This window comes from Pteropus vampyrus, unplaced genomic scaffold (assembly GCF_000151845.1).
Source record: "Pteropus vampyrus isolate Shadow unplaced genomic scaffold, Pvam_2.0 Scaffold82, whole genome shotgun sequence".
Taxonomy (NCBI): Eukaryota; Metazoa; Chordata; class Mammalia; order Chiroptera; family Pteropodidae; genus Pteropus; species Pteropus vampyrus.
The window spans coordinates 5,868,279-5,890,693 of NW_011888863.1; the positions used below are offsets into that span (position 1 = coordinate 5,868,279).

Below are 22,415 nucleotides of genomic sequence, written 5' to 3' on the forward strand. Positions count from 1 at the left end.
GTATTTATCAATTATATTGACAATGGCTACACGTTCTTGAAGTTTTCCCATTCAATAAATGTGCCATGAGCATCTATTACATGCTGAGGGGTTATAAAAGTAAACAACGGGTTATATTTATTGTTTCCTATGTACCCCAGTACTGTATATTACCTCGTTTATCAACCCAGCAACTTTATGAGTTAAATATGTCCCTTCTTTGGAGATGATAAACTAACGCTTAGAAAGTTTAAGAAGCAAAACTAGCAAGTGGCAGATTTCACCTTAGGCACTTTACACTCCAGAACCCACGCTCTTAACCACTATGCTAAATGGCTTCCCTCAAGTAGCTTCAAGTCTAGAGGGCAGGAAGATATACTTAGAAATAATGTTAATAGATGCAGCCAGCCCTGCCTCCTTCGTGCCTGAAGGTCTACCTGACAAATAAAAACGGCAAATTAAGTACCCACAGGTAAAGAGTGCACACATTCTGTACTACAGAATTACTCCCTAAAGGACAAATTTAATTTTAAACAAATAAATGGCTTATAGTTGTCTTTGATCTAGGTAATCATAGCAATTTTATAAGAAAAATAAAATAAATGAAAATAATACACAGAAATAACTAATTTTCAGCTTTTTTTCTACTCTAAAAAAATCTGCTCTGTAGGAACTTCAATTTAATTACTTTAGCAACAAGACTTCTAATTCTGTCCAACTCACCTCTTCCTAACACAGAGAAACAAAATCAGGTGATATGTAACTTGTGACAGCACAAAACTAAATATCACTTTAAGTATTTACCTAGAAACTTTACAAATTCCAAATACTTATGTCTTAGAAAGGGCTTCCTTCTGCCTCTAAGTGAAACTTCTTTTTGCACATTAGCCACACAAAGCTTCCTAAGACAGATGGGTAGCCTGCAAGGCCTTCAAATCCTTTGTTTAAATGGTGGCAAATGGGTCCTATTGACCATTAAAGTCAGCTAGGTTTCTGGGAAGCACTGACCCCAATAAAGCCATTATGTTTCTTCATCTTTCAAACCAGAACAAAGGAGCTAAAGCCAAAAGAAGAGAAACCAAAGGAAGATGAGACTTAAACATTAAAATCCGTATCATACAAATTTGTGACACAAACATCCTCTGTTTTTCAACACTGCTGTCACAATGTAAACCTACAAAAATGAAAAGACTGACTCTACTTTATTTTTAAAATCTTAATCCATCACTCAACTAGGTAAAATCTCAGCAAACTGCCAATCTCCTTTAAAAAAAATAAATGAAGGTTCTCTTACCTATGTAAAACAGAGCTAATGGAAGAAAATCAGATTTGAACACTGAAGATATTCTCAATAATGGCAAAGTTTCTTCTTAAAAAAGTAGGAAAAACCAGGTGAATCTCAAGTTACTATTCAGTAAAAAAGCCATCTCATGAGCTTTGAGAGGAATTTATAAGACCAATTTTCAGAACTTGTATTTTTGAATGCTAAATAATAATCCTAGTGTCTATGATCTAAAGCAAAAGTTTATTTTAAAATATAAAAGGATTACGTATGATCTCCTTTGATTTACATCCTAAATGATTTCAAAAGATCTCTGGGAAATTATTAAGAAACTAGTAAATATCTTTTATAAATAAAATGTTTTAAGTTTGCTCATCTTATGTTCTCTAAATCAAAAGTAAAATGTCTTTAATGAAAATGATGGGGACTGCTTAACGATCAGAGGAAATTCATAATTCAAATATGTTTAAGAATTATAGATGCTTTTTAAAGCATGATGAACTGTAATGATTACTTTAGCCATTGTGTGCTCTTAAATCCTACATTAATCTGCCCCACACCTTATTTTGCAAGAGAATCTCTGAGTATATACAAACTTTTTCTCAAGTGCCTATTCTATATTGATTATATCCACAGCAACAAGAAAATAAAACAACTCCAGATTGGCTACCAGAAGATCAGAATATGTGAGGATCTAATGGAAACAAGGCAGGGACTGTTGGAGCCCATAAATATTTCAGAAGAATAATGAAAAAGTGTGCCAGATGGGTTGGCTTGCAGCTGGCTAACAACTAAATTTCTGACCAAAGCCAAATGCTTCCTTACATAAATTATCAAGCACTTTTCAGTTCCCTTCCACTGTCATCCTTTTCATTTTATTTTTCATTTTCCTTTTCTTTTTTAAAGAGCAATAAATACCACCATCACTTCTCTTCCAAAGTGGGGGTATAATGAAAAAAATTTTTTTAAAGAAAAGAACGCCTGTATGCCCTATACTGCTGAGGCTGAAACCAGGTGTTATTATTGAAACAAAAATGAAGAAGTGCTACAAAAACCAAACCACTCTTTTTTAAACAAAGTTTCAAATAAACACTGTCAAGGTTTAGCAACAGCATAAATACAAATCAACTCTGCTTAGCCATCAGAGGTGAAGGCTCATCCTTCCCACAGCACACTGGTCCCTGCCTACCTCTCCACTCTCCACTTCAGTGTTCATTCTGATATGCTACCTCAACATGCTACCCTATATTCCATGTACGAAAGCAGCTGAGTTAACTTGTATTCTCAAGTTCTTTTAACAATAATAAAAACTTAACATTTGAGTGTCTACTATGTGCCAGGCACTGTTCTAAGCATCTGACCAGCAAATCTCAAGGAGTTAAGAGTACTATTATTATCAGGTAAAGAGAATTTAAGTAACTTGCCCAAAGCAGACTGGCTTCAGAGCCTGCACTCAAACTCTGCAACACTGCTTCTCTAAAATAGTCATCTGCATTATTTCTCCCAAACACAGACGGTATCGCAATCCTGCACATTACTACAGCTTTGGTGTACTCTATTTAAAATGGTTGCTGAAGATTATAAATCCTAAATCAGTTTAAAAGTTTTAACATTGCCAAAGTCAGTGTGGTAGCCAGCCTCCAAGATGGCTCTCAAGGATCCCTGCCTCCTGGTCTTCACAGCCTCCTTCTCACAGTGAACCAGAGTTGGTCTGTGTGACCAATGGCATCATAAGGCAGAAATGATGGCATGCCATTTCTGAGGTTAGATTATAAAAAATTACTGTTTCCATCATGACCTCCCCACCCCTATCACTTGCTCTGAGAGAAGTCAGCAGCCATATCATTAGGACATATAGGCGTCCTGTGGAGAAGCCCACATGCTGAGGAACAGAGGCCTGCACAAACACACAAGTGAGTTTAGAAGCGAATTCTTCAGCTACAGTTGGGCCAGGCCCTGAGATGACTGCAGCACCTGCTAACAACTTGACTGCAACCTTATGAAACAGACTGAGCCAGAACCACTCATCAAAGCTGTTCCTGGATTCCCAACCCTTGAAAAGTATGCAAGATAATAAATGCTTGTTTTGAGCATTATGTTTTAAGATAATTTGTTCTACAGCAATAATAAATACAATGAAGCAGCCCTAATGACAAGCTTGTATATAACAATGGAATTAAAAGAGCCTTCTAAGATTTCTAAATATCCAAGTTGGAATAATACTGATGCTTTTAACAATTAGTTACTTCTCAAAATCTATATCAATATAACTTTAAAAATGTTAAAAGCAAATGTAAGATTTACTTCTTGACTTAATTATTTGGTTAATAAGACTAAGACGTTTCACATTGTTTATTCGATACATAAATTGATTGTACCCAGGATCGAAAATTAAATAGAAAATTAAAACTCATTTTTTTAAAGTGTTCCTAAAAGAATCCTTATTTTTAGAGACACATTCTAAAACATTATGAATGAAATAACATAAAATCTGGAATTTGTTTCAAAATAATTCTGTAGTGATAGGTAGGAGTAAGGTGAAGATGAAATAATACTGGCAGTGAATTGATAATTAGTTGATGGGCACATGAAGGCTCACTATGCTATTCTCTCTACTTTTGTGTATATTTGAAATTTGCCATCTCAAAGAAGTCTTTTTATTTCCTAATTACACAAAACAAACCATACTCTACACTGGATAATTTCCTACCCTCCACCATAATCCATCAAAACTTCCACTTGGCATAGTAACACTCCATAAAGTCAAGGTGATATCACATAATTTGTAGAACTGTATCTTACCAAAGAAAAGGGTTAATTAAACTAAACATGTGTTCTGTATTTTCTTTAGATAATAAAGTTTTTTTTTTTTAAATAAAGCTTTTATACATGATTTTCAACTATCTATTAAAAGATTGTGGATGATTTTCAACTACCTATTAAAAGAAAGGATTATATCTGTTGAGCCCTCTTGACCAACTTAGATGTCTTGATTATGAGAGTGCCTGTGGTCAATCACATGCAGATAATCTATTCCTAAAACAGACAGGCAACCAACAAACTTTGCAATTCTCATGTGTACAAAGGCCCAAAGTTGGTCCTGTTTTCATTCAGAATGTGATTTAAGTTGACATATAATGGGTTTATTACTGTTCTTTTATAAGTGCCCTGCTTTCCAATGAATTAAAAAGGTGGGCTCCGAATCAAAACCACAATGAGATACCATCTCACATCTATTAGAATAGCTATAATCAACAAAACAAGTAATAACAAATGTTGGAGAGGATGCAGAGAAAAAGCAACCTTCACACACTGCTGGTGGGACTGCAAATTGGTACAGCCACTATGGAAAACAGTATGGAGTTTCCTCAAAAAACTAAGAATTGATCTACCATATAATCCCACAATCCCTCTACTGGGGATTTACCTCAAAGACTTGAAAACCCACATCTGAAAAGATATTTGCACACTGATGTTCATAGCAGCATTATTCACAGTGGCCAGGACATGGAAGCAACTGAAGTGTCCTACGATAGATGATTAGATAAAGAAGCTGTGGTAAATATATACAATGGAATATTACTCAGCCATAAGAAGAGATGAAATACTGCCATTTGTTACAACATGGATGGACCTTGAGATAATCATGCTAAGTGAAATAAGCCAGACAGAAAAAGTGGAAAACAACATGATATCACTTATATGTGGGATATAAACGTAAAAGCAACAAATGAACAGGACAAATAAACAGAGACTCATAGACATGGACAATGGACTAGGGTTACCAAAGGGTAGAGGGTGTAGGGAGGGAAGGTAGACAGAGTAAAGGGGATCAAATATGTGGTGACAGAAAGAAATCTAACTATGGGAGGTGAACACACAATGTAAATATATATGCCTTACTGTTAAAGTGTACAGCTTAAATTTATTGGATTTCATTAACCAATGTCACCATAAAAATAAAAAATAAACAAATTTAAAAAAATTTTTTAAAGAGGAAAAAAAAAGGTGGGCTCTGTTACACATGAGAATGATTAAGTTCCCCTGTAGTGAAAGGGGCCAGAATTGGGACCCAAAAGAACCTTCCTCCTGGTCTTACTTCTGCCACTAGCAATGCAGTCAGGCACCTTTGAACATGACAGTCAACTGCAAACTAAAGACTGTACCTGACCTGCGGTAAACAATAAAAAATACAATGTGAGCAATACCGTTAATATCGACATTACTAAGTAAAGTGAGGTAGAAGGGCAATAACATAAGTAAAAGGAATAAATCAAAGTTCAAAGGTAAGATCATAAGAGTAATGAGAAATATGTCATGAAACACAGCGAACACCTCTGGAATGCACAAGAAAGGGATAACTACGGTTGTGTCTGGGGAAAGGAAATGGATGCCTGGGGGAAGAGATAAGACATATTTTTAACATAACCTTTTTGTACCTTCTGAACATGATACCACATCAATATGTTATCTATTTTAAAAAATTAGCCATCAGTAAAAAATGACATAACCCAAAAAAGTGTCTTTAAACATCTAAAGAGAATTCCGGAATTAAGTCAGTGTCTAAGGCATAATCTAATCAATTATGTTAATGAGGATATAGCTAATGTTTACTGAGCAATTACATCCAGCCAGGCTCTACAGTAAGCCCTATACATGCACTGTCAGCCGGTTGGTAAACATAGTTCTAGAGTAGTACCAGATGACATGAACATTCTAGGTGTGAAAGCCTAGAACCCCAGTGCAAGCACCAGCAGACATTCAAACTGGTTATCTGTCTGCTGTACAAACTCCAAAATGTTAAAGAGCATATGGCTGGTTCACTGCCTCATAGCTGAAGAACACAGATGCATTTGCAATGCACCACGAAAGCCTGCCACAAAAACAACTGTGCATTTTAACTACAAACTGAAGCAGTGCAGAAAAAGGTAAATTATTTAGTGATTAATGCCCAACAAATTATCCCACCTCAAAAAAAGTCTCAGCTTTTACCCCTCAAAAGAGAGAGGAAAGAAGGAAGGAGGGAGGGGAAAGGGAAAGAGAGAATGCATCAAGATAATAGCTAATGTTCTCTAGCATGAGTTATGTCTATAAATAGAGGTAAGTGTGACATTATGGAAAGAACATAGAATTTTGGATCTGAAGCCCTGAATTCAAGTTCTAGCTCTCCCACCAGCTTGCACATATATCCTTTAACATAGTCAATCACTACTATCATAATATGTGGAGAAAGTGATCTTAATCCTTCCTGCTATAACAGAAAATAGTCATACTAGCACCATCACCAGCACAAATTCAAAATTAACCTAACTAGCCATCCTCTGAAACTTATTTCCTCCAGTGTTCCTTCCTTCCGTTAATGTCACTATCATATCCATAATCTCAGTCACGTATATCTCATCTCCCCATTAACCTCACATACATAAAAGCTGTCAATTCATCTAATGTCTATTCTACCTTTCAGATCCATCTTTACTCCCACTGCCACTAATCTAATTCAGGCTTTCCTCTCTAGTTTGTTTTACAGAACAATCTCCTAATTGGTTTCCCCATTTTTAGTTTCTTTCCATTCTATACCCCTCATCCGGAGTGATAGTCCTAAAGCATAGCTGTGAGCATGCCATTCCCTTGTTCAGAAGCTATGAGGGGTTCTTTTCTGTCTTTCAAGGGGTCCTCTTCATAGCCTAGCCTTCAGTTGAGTTGCTTCCCAGCAGCCACTCCCATACCCTTTCCACTGTGAAGCAGTCCTGTAGTTTTTTTTCAATCACAAATTGGTCTCTAAACAGTCAGTTTAATCCCATCTCCCTTGCAGCACTAAGGGTTCAAGGATGGGCCCCAAGGAAGTGTGACCTAAAGTGGTCTAATCATAACAAAACTTCAGATTTTTGTTTCATGACATGAGTGGGGAGTGGATGAGGAAAGTTAAATCTCTTCTAGGCAAGGTGTGATGTGCAAATGTGAAGCCTGAACTACTACCACCACTTCGTTAACATGAAGTTACACGAAGAGGAGTCAATGCTGGGGATAGAGCATAAAGAACTGCAGTGAAATGGAGTTAGAGCTCTGTTCAAATAATACCTGAACACTGCACGTGCGCGCGCGCGCGCGCGCGCACACACACACACACACACACACACACACACACACACACACACACAAATGCTGTGATGTGAACCAGCCAAATGCCTTTATTTCTTAGGACCTCTTTGATCTATTCTGATAGAAAAATCCTCCAAAAGCTAGGTTCAACTTCTCTTCCCAACTCATCTCCCACTCTATCAAATGTTTAAAGCAGACAAGTCTACATAAATCTTTTAAATGTGTAACATATACATCTAGTTCTAGAAACAAAAGTGGAAACAAAGATCTAGCCATAAATAAACGCCCTTTCCCCATGGTTGCCCTTTTATTTTCTTTTTGACTGTGTCATAGTAGTCTCCAAAAACTTTTTAAATAACCAATGCCAGTCACAGTACTTAAAGCAACTAAAATTCGCTTCAATTCAGCCCATCCTAAAAAATAACTAAACAGAAACAAAATGCAAATAATATTTCTCCAGATAAGAACTAGAATTCTTTTTTGAAAAAAAATTTGGGGGGGGGGAGTTTTGTTTACTCAAAAAAATTTTTTTAGAATGCACTGTCATTACTAATAAAAGTCATATTCATGTCAGTAAAGTAATACATTTAAAGAAAATGAGAGAAGCACATCTGTCCTTGTATAAGTTTTTCCAATTACTATGACAAAGATTTCTTTGGTATCTTAAGATCTTTGGTTGGTTGGTTGGTTGGTTGGTTGGTTGGTTGGTTGGTTGGTTTAAACATATGAAACTCATGATAAGTGTGTTTTAGGAGAAAAGTCATTTACAGAAGGAATCTAAAAGCACCAACAGCCAAAATGGATCAAGACAATTAAAAGACTGTCCCTGTTCTTATTATTCTGCTACATGGAAAGGGAAACATCAGACATTCTCTGCATTCTCGACAGCCAGTGACAGCTCTGATCATGAAATGCTTGCACGACCCTTACATAGGAGACAGGAAGGGAGCTGTCAGGGACAAGTGTCTGATCTGCTGTGGCTTCTAGATTCAGCCTCCCTAAGATATTACTTTCTCTCAACAACCTGAAGGTATACAACCAGATTTTCCATCAGGGGTTTCTTACACCGTCTAAATGTATTTCCCTTCTGCTACTACTGATTATGAGTAAATCAGATTCCCAGTAAGTCAGGGATCAAGACTTCATCTTATTTGTCACTGAACTGCCTCTTTTGCTTACGAGTTTCTCTTTCCTATCTTCCTATCTCATTTGTCACCAGTGCTTTCCTCTTTCCTGTAATTGGAAAAAAAAAAATGTTTAAACAGATTATTTTAGCTTTAAACTCCAGAGAGTCAAAGCTACTCTTTCTTTTCCCATTTCACTTTAATTACAGATAGTGAAGATTTTGGTTAAAAAAAAAAAAGTGTTGCAAGCACTAATGATTTAATTTTTATCACTCAAAGTAAACACCTGAGGTTGACAACTCCATTTTATTTATTCATTCACTCTTTCAATCAACAATTGCAGAGATCTTTACAGATATCATATACTAAATCAGTGGCAAAGACTTGGGAAAAAAAATCGTATTGCGTTTCTTGGGTTGTTGCTCAGCTCCTTTAACCACAATACCTCAGTAAAATTGTCATTCTGGCTTTTAATTAGTGACCAGAAATCAGAACTTCTATTTTCATTTTAAATTCCACCTCTTTGGGATAACAGATGATTATTTTCTTTAATGCAATCCTGTACTGTCCAGTTTTTAAACTCAGCATGTATTACTTTTATAATGTAAAAGCCATAATTTTTTTAAAAGCGGTCACTGACTCTTATTATTTCAAACCGATTATTTTATTTATCCTCACTCCCGGTGGAATATTCAGTAGCAGGAAAGTGCCATGTAAACCAGAGCCCTAAAGCTTCATTATTAAAAACTCTCTGACAGTTCATAAAACAGACATTCCTCAGAAAGTTCTACTATAATGTCTGAAATAGAGCAAATGCTTAGTTTTCTGAATAAACTTGATAATAGTGTGCAAAACAATAATAAAATGCATAGCTAACCCCAAAACCTTTATTCAGACACTAATTTTACCTTCTCCAAAAAAAAAAAAAAAAAATTCTCTTTTATGAACTACTAACAAGTAGCAAACATAGATGAGTTTATTTCCTTTTGTCTGTCCCTGATTCTCTTTCTACTCTATTTTAGGCATCTGATAAGGTATCTTAAAAAGTGTCTATAAGATAAGCATATTAAAGCATTGATTCTTTCTGAAAATATTCAATTTGTTGCTCTTGAATGACAGCCCCTGAATCTAAATTTTCACTTCTCATACCTAAAAAGGCAACTGTTTAGGTGGGTCTCTCTTGGGTTCCCTCATACTGGAAACTTCTAATTTTTAGCCTCTCCCTAAATAAGCAACATTACTTTATAATGTTTTACACCAAAGGAAGAACATAGTCATATACACACCCACAAAAACTAGAAAGTTCTTATTAGAAAATATATAGACAAACTTTTCAAAGAAAAAAATTTATAAAACTCATGCCCGCATTAAATCTGAATGTTATCCTCAATTCTAAGAACGTCTTTCAAGGAAGCTTAAAGCTTTATGTTGCTGTGTAAGGAAACCTGGGCAGACTGGAGAAAAACTCAAAGGCCCATAATCTCATCACAAAGCAGCAGGGTCAAAAGGTAGAGGTCGGGGAACAGGGGAACAGGGCACAAAATAGTTCCCACACTTGAGAGGAGACTATATCTCATTATTTCAGAAGACATTCAAAAAGTATTCAGTTGTGATTACTAAAATAATACAACCATTTACACTCTCCTTTAAGGCCCAAAGCAAATCTGAATTTTACAAAAGAATTTATTTTTAAGAGCAAGGTATTTAAGAAATTACTTCTTTCTTTTCCCTACATGTGGGGGGTGGGAGGGGCGCGGCAGGGACCGCCAATCGCCCTCTCTCACACATACACCAATGCTTCAGCTGTCCCTCAAAGACTGACTTTCAACAGAATAGACTGATCTATTCAAGAATTCAATGGGGCACAGAAATAAATACTAAATGTGCATACATGTCAACAGACGTTTCTTATCAAGGCCTGTGCCCCTTAATGATTCAACAAATTTTGTCTACTTCTTGGCCTTATAGCCACATTCAGAAAAAGCTAAATTTTTACTTCTGCTTGGAGCAGATTTCATTCCAGGGAAGAGTGAGTGTGATTCTTGTTAAACTTTCAGAAGGCACGACATTTGTGCAGGAGACAATGACCCCTCCAGGGGACAGGTAAATCTGTGGGGTCTCCAGGGTCTGGGCATTGGTCTGGATGTCTCTGTCCCATTTCTCACACTCTAACCATAAAATGTTGTTTTCCAAGTAGAAGAAAGGGTGAGAAAGAGATCAACGAGATCGGTATAAAAGGACTCTGAAATAAGAGATGTGCTTTTAATTTTTTTTTTTTTTCCGCCACCTTCCACCTTCCATACACCCGCACCTGAACGCTCTTCTCCACTAGTCCCTTCCACCAGGGACAAAAGAGGTTGACAAGAGGTTCACAGTAAATGAGGCCTAATGGTCCTTCACTATGAGGAATACATAAGATTTTGCATTCGAGCACACACAGCTTTCATCTATTTATTTAAAATCAAACCATAGCCAGGGCTGCCGGTGGAAAAATAAGCACTGCCAGACAGGAGTGAGAACAACTAAATAAAATAACCTGTTTTGGCATAATCATCTCAATGGTACCAATGCTTATGTTTTAATAAACTGTGAAATCACAGTCACTGTTCTTGTGAACAATGGCACAAAGCAAATGAAGTCAAGTACGAAAGCTCAGTTCCCTGGAGCTGAGCCAGAATATTCTGAAATCCAGATGAGTTTATTTATTAAGAAAAAGAATACACTTGAGACAGGAGATGGGAAACATTTTTAAACAATCTGTTATCTTGTTACCCCAGCCACTTAAATTTCCTTCAACTGACGAGAAATTAACCTAGAAAATGAAACAAAACACTATGGTCCTGGAAGTAAATCATCCGTAAGCTTTATGCCTATAAACCAGCCCTAAATTCCTACTGCTCACGCTATTCTTACGAAAGTCAATCTCATCCTTACAGAATTCCAGTTGATACATTGGTGCTGATTCTTATGACAGGGAGGACATTCATAGCAGGAAACTGATTCTTATGACAGGGAGGGCATTCACGGCAGGAAACTGTACAAGAGTAGGAGATGCTCACTCCACCTCAAAACAACTCATGTCTCATCTGCTAGGGGAAAACGATCCCTCCTTGCTATTTCAGTTCCCATCTACGGGGTGGGGGTGGGGGAATGAAATAAACTTAATGTATAGAAAGAATACTGTTTACCTAGCAGAATGTCCCTGTTTTCTCAAAGAACCATGAGAGAAGGAAAAGGATGGAAACTGAAGGGACATTAGGAACAGAAAGCAGGAAACCTGAAGAGCTGCGGCACATAAACTCTTCCCAGTTTCTGCTGGGGATGAAGGTAAGTGGAGGAGGATTCCATTAGACGTGAGAAATTTTTCTTCACTATGAGATTTTAATGACATTGGAAATGTTGGCCAAAAGAATATTTCTTCTTCTGTAGGTTTTTATAAAACAGAGACAACCAAATGAGGAAAAAGGAGGTGGCTTCATGAAGACTAACATGAAAATAGGGGTGATCTTTGAAAAAGGAACTAGGAAAAAGAAGTACAGAAGCCTGGTCTGAGCACACTTGTGCCAAGCTGTACTGTGGAAATGACTATCAGAAACGTAATTTAAATATCACTTCTCTACTAATGTTTCTTCAAACTATAGAATAATTTCCTGTGTTACATAAATGACAGTAAGAGTGTGATGTACTAGGAAAGAGGAAGACTGGTAGGGGCAAGAAAACACGGTCTTCAGAGTAGAAACCTGGATTCTCCAGACTTGAGCAGGAAAGATTACCCACAACAAGTGGACTTACATCAGAAGGCCTCAGAGATCTAGAAAAGAGACTGCTTAAAAATATCTTTAAACTGGGTTTCACAGTTTAAAATCTGGAGGTCCACAATGTACCTAAGGATTCAGAGCATGCTCATCCTTCACAGCATGGTTATCTTGAAAGATTTTACAACTCTAAAATTCTTCCTCATATTCTTACTGCATGTTATAACTTAAAAGCTCTTTCCAAGACACTGTCACATTTTACAATTGAGGAAAGTATCTAGAAGCAGTCCAGATCAGCCAAAGTGTTGAAAAACATGCTCTCATGTATGTCCTCAGATTATGAACAAATTTTTAGAAACAATCTACAGGGAAGGGAAGCATATACACTACTTTAGCAGTGTTATTCCTAAGAGAATATGAATGTGTGAAAACTATTCACAACTCGTCAGTAACAGTAGCTTAGGAGTAGCTTTAACAAGACAGATTTCTCACTACGAATGGGCAATCCACAGTTACTGGTGTGGTGCATATAACGCCGCCTCTTTCTCTTCCATCCTATAAAACCACATAGGAACAGAACTGAGTGAAGGTGACACCATTGGAGGGAATACCTTGAAACCGTTCCACTTATTTAAAGATGTGTATCATTTGTACCTCGGTATTTCAACTACTGTTAATAATTACTTGTGACTTAGCTCACAAATGGCAGGCCTACTAATGTGTCACCACCCCGCAGTGGAGGACAGCTGGTCTGGAGGACTTGGAGAGGCAGCAGGGCAGAGTGGATAAGCGCTACCTTGGAGCCAGACAGCCTGGAATGCAAACCCAGCTCTGGCTCTTTCTGTCTGCGAGTCTGTGCAACATCTCTTTGAACCTCAGCATCCTCATTTGTAAAATGAGGAAAATAATACCTTCAAGTTATTATTGTGAGGATTAAAGATGTTTACAAATCACCAATCACAATTCACGACCCAATAAGTGTTAGCTACTTTCATAGCTTCATCATATAAAGATGATTTCTTGGAGCTACTTCTAACTTAAGAGTACCAGCATATACATTTTAAAGTCATTTAAAGAAAGTATTATTTCAAAAATAGTTTTCTGTGCCAGTTATATATACCAATTTACAGAAGAAAAAGTATTAACTCAAGAAGTCCATGTTAATTCAAATATTTATAATATTTAATTCAGAATATAATAAATGCCATGGATTCTTGGGAAAGGATGTCTGAGAAAGCAATTGTTTCATGTTCTTCAATTCTCATGATGTGTTGTCTCAGCAGCGTATGTAAAATACTTCCACTTTTATTCCTAGAATTCTTAGTTCTTACCTCCTTACACTCAGCCAACCACCTTTGCATTTTGTTTGAAAAGTAATATGAAAAAGACAATCTCATACTAAAAATTTTTGGAATCTCTGCCTAAAAGGTCATTATATGGGGACATCTTAAAAAGTCAAGCCTTAGGCAGAACAGAACATTATACAAGGTTCAATAAAGACAAAATATTAATGGAAAAATATAAACGAACAACTGAACTTTATAGAAGAAAAGAGAACTATCCTGGCTTATCATGCCCCAAATTGATGTGGATGCCCATGAAGAAGGAAACTATGAGTCCAATTTCCCTAAAATACTCCACTAAAACCACAACTGATGCTACAAGTGCTCTTTAACACAACCACTTTCTGAAATTTCACAAACACTGCCCACCATTTATGTGCTCATCACTTGGCGTTAGTTTATAAATAAATAAAACATGTTATTTGCTTAAAAGTCAAAGCCTTACATGCATGCTTGCTTGCATAAAGCTGGTAAAGGAAAAAAAAAGGTTATTCATTTTACTTATTACAATTTATTTCAAAGGGGAGGAATAGGCTAATATATATTATAGACAGAAGTAATTTTAGTAGCTCACCACAAAGATGATATATACCTTTTTAAAAAACTAATCATTCATCTACACTCTTGCTTTTCCATCAATCTCAAGCTTCTCATTAAAAAAAAAAAAAACAAAAAAAACTCTACCTTCTATTTTAGAGGTTAAAAATCCATGCATAAATCAAATGTACTAACCCTTGTCAGTAATAAAAGGATGTTATATTTCTGTCCATCTCAAATTATCTCATTCATTTAAGCAAACAATCTGAGCCCCTATTATGAGCCAGGCATTATTCTGGTCACTGGGGGTAGTAAAATAATAAACAAGAGACAAAGATCCTGCCCTTTAGGAGCCAACAGTCTATTGAGGAAGATGGACTTTTAAAAGTGAAAGAAATGCATCTACAATATGTTGTCAGGATAAGTGCTATGAGGAAAATGAAGCAGGGTGGCTGGCAAGAATGAGGCAGGCAGAAGGAAGAAGGACACTATTTTACACAGGATGGTCTGGCAAGGCCACTCTGAAGAGGTAACAGGTGTGCAAAGACCTGAAGGCTGGGAAGAAGTCTTTCTTGCAAAGATGTAGGGCTGCACTGTCCAACAGGGTGGGTAGCCACTCACTTAGTCACACGTGGCCACTGAACACTTGAAAGGTGGCTAGTCCAAACTGAGATATGCTGTGTTAAATACACACTGGATTTTGAAGATTTTGTAACAAAAAAATGTTAAGTATCTCATGAATAATTTTTGTTGATTGTATGTTGAGATAATATCCTAGATGCATAAATTAAATATCATTAAAATTAATATCACCTGTTTTTTAATTTTTAAATGTGGATACTAGAACATTTAAAATTACAAACGTGTCTCACATTTTATATCAGACAATGCTGGTCTAGAGGAAGAGGATTCCAGCAAGAGAATAGAAGATGAACAGGCCATGAGACAAGAAGCAGCTTGCTTTGTTTAAGGACCTACAAGAAATCCAATATAGTTAAAAAGAGTGATCCAGTCAGAGCAGGAAGCAAAGGTAGGTAGAGAGCAGCTCATAAAAAGCTTTGTAAACCAGGGCTGATAGACTGAATATTTGTGTCCCCCCACCAAATTCATACGATGAAATTTAAATGCCCGATGTGATGGTATGTGGAGGTTGATCCTTTGGGAGGTGCTTGCTTAAGTCCTAAGGGTGGAGCCCTCATAAATGAGATTTTTGCCTGTACATTCCTTCCATGTAAAACTATGAACCAGGAAGAGGGCTCTTTCCCAGACACCCAATCTGCCCTCACCCTGATTTTGGATTTCCTAAACCCCAGAACTATGAGAAATAAATTTCTGTTGTTTATAAGCCGCCCTCCCAGTCTATCTATGGATGGCAGCCTGAACAAATTAAGATACAGCGTAAAGAGTCTGAATCTTAATCTGAATACAAAAAAAAGATACTGAAAAAGTTAAAGTGGAATAAAATTATTCTAAGTTCCCATCGGCTATTTTGTGGATAACTGGCAACATCATCCAAAATTCTAGAATACAGACTTCTAGAGATTATCTAATATGGTAATTTCAAACAAAGGTCCCTGGATCTCTAAGAATCCATGTAGGTAGTAATAACTAAGAGTCCATGAACTGATTTCAAAAGCTTGTTAAAAACTGCACCTTTCCTGTAAAGAAAAATGTACGGATTGATTTTCCCCTTTCCTTGTGGCAGAAATTGTAATTACTCGGTCGGTCTTCATGTGGTGTATGTGAAATATATTAGTCTTCATGTTTTATGTCATTTAGGATTAATTTTTTTTAACTGATGCATTTAGATTTTTTTACTTGAAAACAATTTCAGGCCCCTGGAAGAGAGGGGTGGTATGTTGGGAAATCGGCCATCTGAGTTAACCCTCTCCAGACAAATGAAAACACTGAGGCCCAGAGCTGTCCTAAGAGACAGGCCAGGGCTGGAATCTCGGCTTCTAACTGTGTGTCAGTTTGAACTACTGTCTCATTGCCCTGACAGCCATGGTTTCACAAGCAACTATACATTTCCTTTCAAAAATTATAAACTTATCTAATGACGAGTAACACTTTATGCTAAGAAAAGATAGATGACAAAACCCAGTAAGAAGAGCAAAGAGGTTAAAAAAACTGAAAGTGTTTTTATTTATGTAGTCAATGCCTTATATTTATATGGTAATATCTTATCTTTATAAACAAGTACATGCAAGAGACATTATCAGCCCTGGCCATAAGAAGAGACAAACAAGGTCAAGTCATAAAGGTCATAAAGACTAGTAATCTTCCTCTTAATTATCTTTCCTATATAGAAGAATTAAAAGACAGTCTCATTTGATTACAGTTATCCAAGTAGGGTTCCGATACTGGTAGGGTTACAATCTGTATGATATAGTGTATATTACCAAGGAGGCAGCAAATGCAGTGGTTATGGGCATGGATGGATCATAATGGACTTTCCATCCAGGTTTCTCACTTACATGAACCTGTGTGAAATACTTAAACTCCACCTCCATTTCCTCATCTGTAAAATAGAGAAAACAGTGCCACCTCCTAAGGTTGTTAATCAGGATTAAACAAGGTAACAACTATGAAGCATTTAGCAAAGTGCATGAAGAAAGTACTAAATAAATGTAAGTTATTTTATTATTGCTATTTCATTGTAGATTCTTATGACATGGTGACTGTCACCTATATACTCCACAACCTGGCACACTGTAAGCATTTAACATTTCATAATTAATCCAACATGTAGTGGCTTTTTATGTTTTACCAAAACAAAATTTAGGTCATTATCAACCCAAAATGTTAAGGATCTGGAGATGTGGCACTTGTTTCCTAAAGTACCATATGTAGTAACTGTCTTTACCTTCCAATAAATCATAGAAGAGGAAAATGTTTTCTTCCATATGGAGTGTCATGGAAATTATGGCTAATAATGCATTGTGTTCTAGACATTTACTTTTATTTTTCAAGAGTGTCCATGACCAGGAGTGGAAATACAAGCAAAAGGATATATTCGCACCTCAACAGCAAATATTACTTGTACTCCTCCAGCCTCCTTTATCTATCCCCATCCCCTTTCTCTCCCTTTCTTGAATAAAAATTTTCTTCTCCCCCAAAGACACTTATGCCTCTCCCTTCTTCCCTATCCCTTCCCATCTCATCTTCTCTGGTCTGTCCTGCCTTAACAAATGGAGCAGACCCCTGAGCCCTGGGATTATCACAGAAGTTTAGCTGTACCCACTATTGGACCAATTTCACCATAGAGAGTTTCATTTCCAGTGGATTTTTAAAACCAAGTTATCACTATACATGACAACTGACCTTGAATCTTCTTCGGCCTCATTAGAATGGAGGCTGATTCTTGTATTACTCCTTCCCCAGTCCCCTAGTTACCATGCCAGACCTCCCAAATATAATCTGTTGTGGGCCGAGGACATCAACAAACCTAACAACTACCAATAATAGTAAGGCCAGGGCCACTCCTACCCCACCCAAGCCTGGCCATTATTTTGCAAAGACATACTTTAGCAGTCTTGACTCTGACATTCGGTCTGGAATAAGGGCAAGCCTGAAATGCTTGCTGAACTCAAGTAAAGCTCGTATTTTTTTCTGAGAGTCCATTAAATAACTGTGAAGCACAGTGTACTGTAACAACCAGGCTCTAGTCTGATGTCTGCTGCTGATCAAATGTGACCCCTGTGAGGACCCTTCATCTCTCAGCCTTGGTTCTTCAATGTAAATGGTGTCTAAGGTCCCTTTCATAACTATCATGGCATGATAGTCCATCAGTCTCAACTAAATTTTGTATCCGAATTTAGACCAAGGTCTCCACCGTCTCTAAGCTCTTCTGGAAACCACACCCACGATAATCAAAGCTAAAAATAAATAGCTTAGAGACATCAAGGAAGAGAGCTAAACAAATGCCTGTGGCAGGAACCTCACCCATCAGACTTCGGTGTCTACCAGGAGGACTGAATCCAGGCTACCACGGCAATGCTTTAAGAATATTCTGGTCACCACACCATTTGTAGACTCATATGTAAACTTCATATTAATTCACTTATTAAACATGATGTACTATGTATAAGGTACTAGGAAAGAGAGAGGCAAAGACTCTTTCCTCTTGGGGACTTACATATTTATGTTATTTAAATAAAAGTCTAATTACGTCCTTCATTTTTCCATTGCCTAAAAGATCTGTTGCTGTAAATCAAACCACGTAAATTCCTACAGCTGTCTTAGAAGAAATGAGCCAAAAAAGAAAATTTCAAAATGACATCTGCTTTCCCTCATATCAACTAATTCCAATAACTTATTTCTACTTACATCTCTTTCCTTCTTTATACAATAAAAAAACTGATTCGAAAGCTGCATTTCTGCTTTAGCATTCAAGACATTTTTATGAAGTGTAAATTGAAAATATACAGTGAATGAGAGAAGCACAACAGCTAAGATGTGCTAGAGAAAGAACAATGGGTAATACCAGTGTATCTGTATATGTACAGACACGCATACATATATGTGTGTATATGTGTGTACACTGTGTGTGTGTGTGTACCTCCCCATAAAATTTCCTGGTCCTCCATTGAAAAATATTTATTTATATGTTTAAATTATTTCCACCTGTTAGAAGACCTATTTGAGATGAGACAAGTCTTTTCTATTGTTGGTAAAGCTGGTCTTTACTGGGAAGAGTGTTCAAACAACCATTGTAATGTCCTGCTAACTTTATCATAAGGTCTTAGTCCATTTAATTGCTGCTAGATCATATGGTTTGTGTCCTTAACTTGATTTCAATGTCCCGCCACCTGCAGAGATAAATTCTAGGAACATGCATGTATTAAGAAACAGTCTATGAAGCAACTGGTAGAATTTATGTTTAACAGAAGTCAATTAAGACCTTCTACAGGCAGGCGTCAACTTGCTAAAAAAACAATGTGATAAAAATAGATCAGTTCCAGAAAAGTAAAATAGAAACTTAACTTTTAATAACTTTGAAGCTAATGTAGCAAAACAGAAACAATCTTCTGACTAATTTGCCTACCTCACTGGCCTTGTTTCCCTGATCCCCAAATGCAGCTCGATGGAAATAGACAAAAGACTGTGAGTTCAAAACATGACACTACATTTTCTGTTTTCCTCTCATCTCACAGGCCACACTTCTTAATCTCCTTGGTAATGTCTCCTCTTCATCCACCCTACCTTTGAACGCTGAGGTGTTTCTGGGACTTAAGACGATCTTTTGAACGCTAGAGTGTTTCTGGGACTCAAGACAATCCTTGAGCCTCTTCTCTTTCCTATCTGTACTTACTTCCTGGATGATGTTACCCAATTTCATGGCTTTCACTTATATCTAAATATAAATTTAGAGCCCTGAGAGATGTCTTGCCTACTTGATATCTCCATTTGAATGTCTAATCGGCATCTGAAATTTAACATGCCCAAAACTGAACTCATCTTCTTTAGCCTGCTTCTCCACCAGTCTTCTAATTGCAATAATTAGAAATGCTTATAATTGTTTAGGATGAAACTCTTGGAGTCACCTTTGATCACTTTCTTTGAATATGAATACCATATCCCATTCATCAGCCAGTCCCGCTGGCTCTACCTTCAAAATATATCCAGCTTATCACTTCATAGCTACTGCCTTGGTCCAAGCCATCAACCACTCTCAATTCAAATAGTGAAAAAGAACCTCCTAATTAGTCTGCCTCTATCCTTGCACAGGATATAGTCTAGTCAACGCAGCAGCCACAGTGATCCTTTTGGAGAACACATCAGATCTCATCATTACACTGCTCAAAAACCTTCCCAGTGGCTTCCCACCTCCAAGTAAAAGCTTAACAACTGTCTATGAGGGCCTACGGAATCTCCCCTATCATTTCCCTATGGTCATATCTACTACTCTCCCTCCCCCTCACTGAGCTCCAACCACACTGGTCTCCCTGCTGTTACCTGTACAAACTAGGCACTACCCCACCTCAGGGCTTTGTGCGAGCCGTTTCCTCTGCCTGCAACGTTGTTCCGCAAGACCATCCTCATGGCTTACTTCCCTGAAACCTTCAGGGCTTGTTCAAATGTCAACTTAATCCGTAAGGCTCCCCTAACCATCTTACTTAAAATCACAACCCCACCACCTAATCCATTCTGCTGGCACTACTCTAGCCTCATTTCCCTGCTTTATTTTTCCTCATAGCACGTATTAGCATCTGGCAAAATATATATTTTCATTATTTGTTTACACTAGCAAGTAGGGGCTAAATGGCAAAGGTTTTTGACTGCTTTGTCATTCAACTATCTGTTGATACTGAAACATATAAGGCAAAATTGTTACTTCAAAACGTCAAGTATTATGAGGAGATCTTAATCACCCACACTCAAACATAGTATTACAAAAGGAAAAGCCAGTTTGTCTAAAAAATGCATTAAAAATTAATTTTTTACTGTTTTAATTTTGTTAATGCTATCTGCACTATGCCTAAAGAGTCCCAAGCCACATCTCTACAGGCGTTTTAGTTTTACTAGGCATAGAGACTTGAGATAGAGAAGGAAAAAAAATACAGGCTTTCTCCTTTCATCAGTCACCACTGAGAAAGCCTCCTAACAGACTTGGTACCATTAATTTTTAGGATGTTTAGGGAAGAAGGAATTCCAGAAAATAAAATAATCCCTTCACCAATCCCCAAAGAAGAATCTCTCCAAATTCCTCTGCAGACTTATATAAAGTTAGAAAGTGTTTTCTAACTTTATATCCCTTAACAAAGCCATTCTTAACATGTACATGAAATCTTAGTTGAAGACACAGTACATTAATTACACATAAAAAAAAACCCTGGTAGTCATGTCTCTTTTTCAAAAAATTTTTAACCAAAAGAAGAAGACTTATAGTTTTTGTTGAAAATGTTTTGCTATGAAACTGACTTAGAAAGATACTGAGAGAAGATGTAGGTTGATGGGTACTGTATCTTGAAGCTGAACAGTTTTGTTTACTATTGTTTATTATTTAACACATTATGCCCAGTCCTCTATTCTCCCAAAAAGAAAAGAAAAATACACATTGATGCAATCAATAAGGAATGTTGTGTCGAAAGGAAGCTGTTCTGAAAGGCAGTGACCTGCTCAACACTGACACAGATAAAGTTCAGGCAGTAGATGTCTCTTGTCTTACCCATTTAAAAAAAAAAAAAAATTCAAGATTCAGATGTAAGAAGGCAGGCAGAAAGAAACAGGCGTGAAAAATGAAATCAGTTGTTTCTCCCGGGCCTCCTCTCGGCACTGCGCACTCCTTCCCACCACCCGCCTCCCACCCACCATCCTTTAACAAACGGCCCCTTTTCCCAGCGTTGGTTCCCAAGCTCAGCCCTGCACTGCGCCATCAAATGAGTCAAGAGGAGGGACCAGAGCCCCTCCAGGAAAACCCAGGCGATAACACAGCATGCGCCCAACAGAGGGGTAAATATCTAACTACTAAAACTCGGGAACAGTGTCCTCAGTGTCAATAAAGCGTCGTGCCGGTCCCGAGCGTTCAAAGGTCCTCGCCAGCTCCGTACACTGCCAAATCGACAGGATTCCAAAAGGTAACTCCACCGTCATCGCAGAACCCGAGGCGGGAGGCGGCGCAGACCGCGAACAGGGATGAAGTCCAACTCGCCTCCCGCCCTGCGCTCGCCTCGCAGGGCCACCACTGCCTTGGTGGGGACTCGCCCCGCATCCCAGCTGTCTCGGACGCTCCCTTCCCGGAGGGGGCCTGTGCGCTGCGTCACGTGTAGGGGCTGAAACTTCGCAGTCGGGGCGCAGTGGGGGGGGGTGAGGGCGGGGGATACACGGGATCGCAGCGAGGCAGGGGAGTCAACGTGCCCGGTGACTCACTGGCCGCCTCCGCGTGCAGCTGCAGGCGAGGGGGCCCGCGTGCCGGTGGGGGCAGTGCCCTCGGGGCCACCCCCAACCCTGCCCCCGCGCCCATGATTAATAACCCCACGCCTGGGAGGCGAAAGCCCGGGGTGGGCGCCCCTGGGCCGCACGTCGCCCGCGGGCTCAGGAGCGCACCCTGCACGCGGAATAAATAACAATGTCATTAAATCACTGCCCGAGCGCCCGTCCGGCCGGGAAGCGGGCGCCGCAGGGAGCTGACTTTGTCTTGAGCCCGCACCCCGCCTCCCGCGCGTCCCCTGCGTCCCGCGCCGCCGCAGCCGGCCTTACCCGCCAGCTCGTCCGGCTCCAGCCCACTGTCCGCGTCGATCCCGCACAGCACGAAGTAGTGCGCGAAGCGGCAGGCGGCCGGGGAGGAGCCCGA

At 38.4% G+C, this 22,415-nt stretch overlaps 1 protein-coding gene across 1 annotated transcript in view; it reads right to left on the reverse strand.

Moving 5' to 3' along the window:
• Window positions 1–22,415, reverse strand: part of DENND5B (DENN domain containing 5B) — a gene marked incomplete at its 5' end in the record, with an annotated part of 139,755 nt that extends 117,340 nt beyond the window's left edge. The window contains one exon of the mRNA XM_011363175.2: window positions 22,322–22,415. Within this exon, the coding sequence (XP_011361477.1) occupies window positions 22,322–22,415 (94 nt within the window). The remainder of the gene's footprint in view (window positions 1–22,321) is intronic.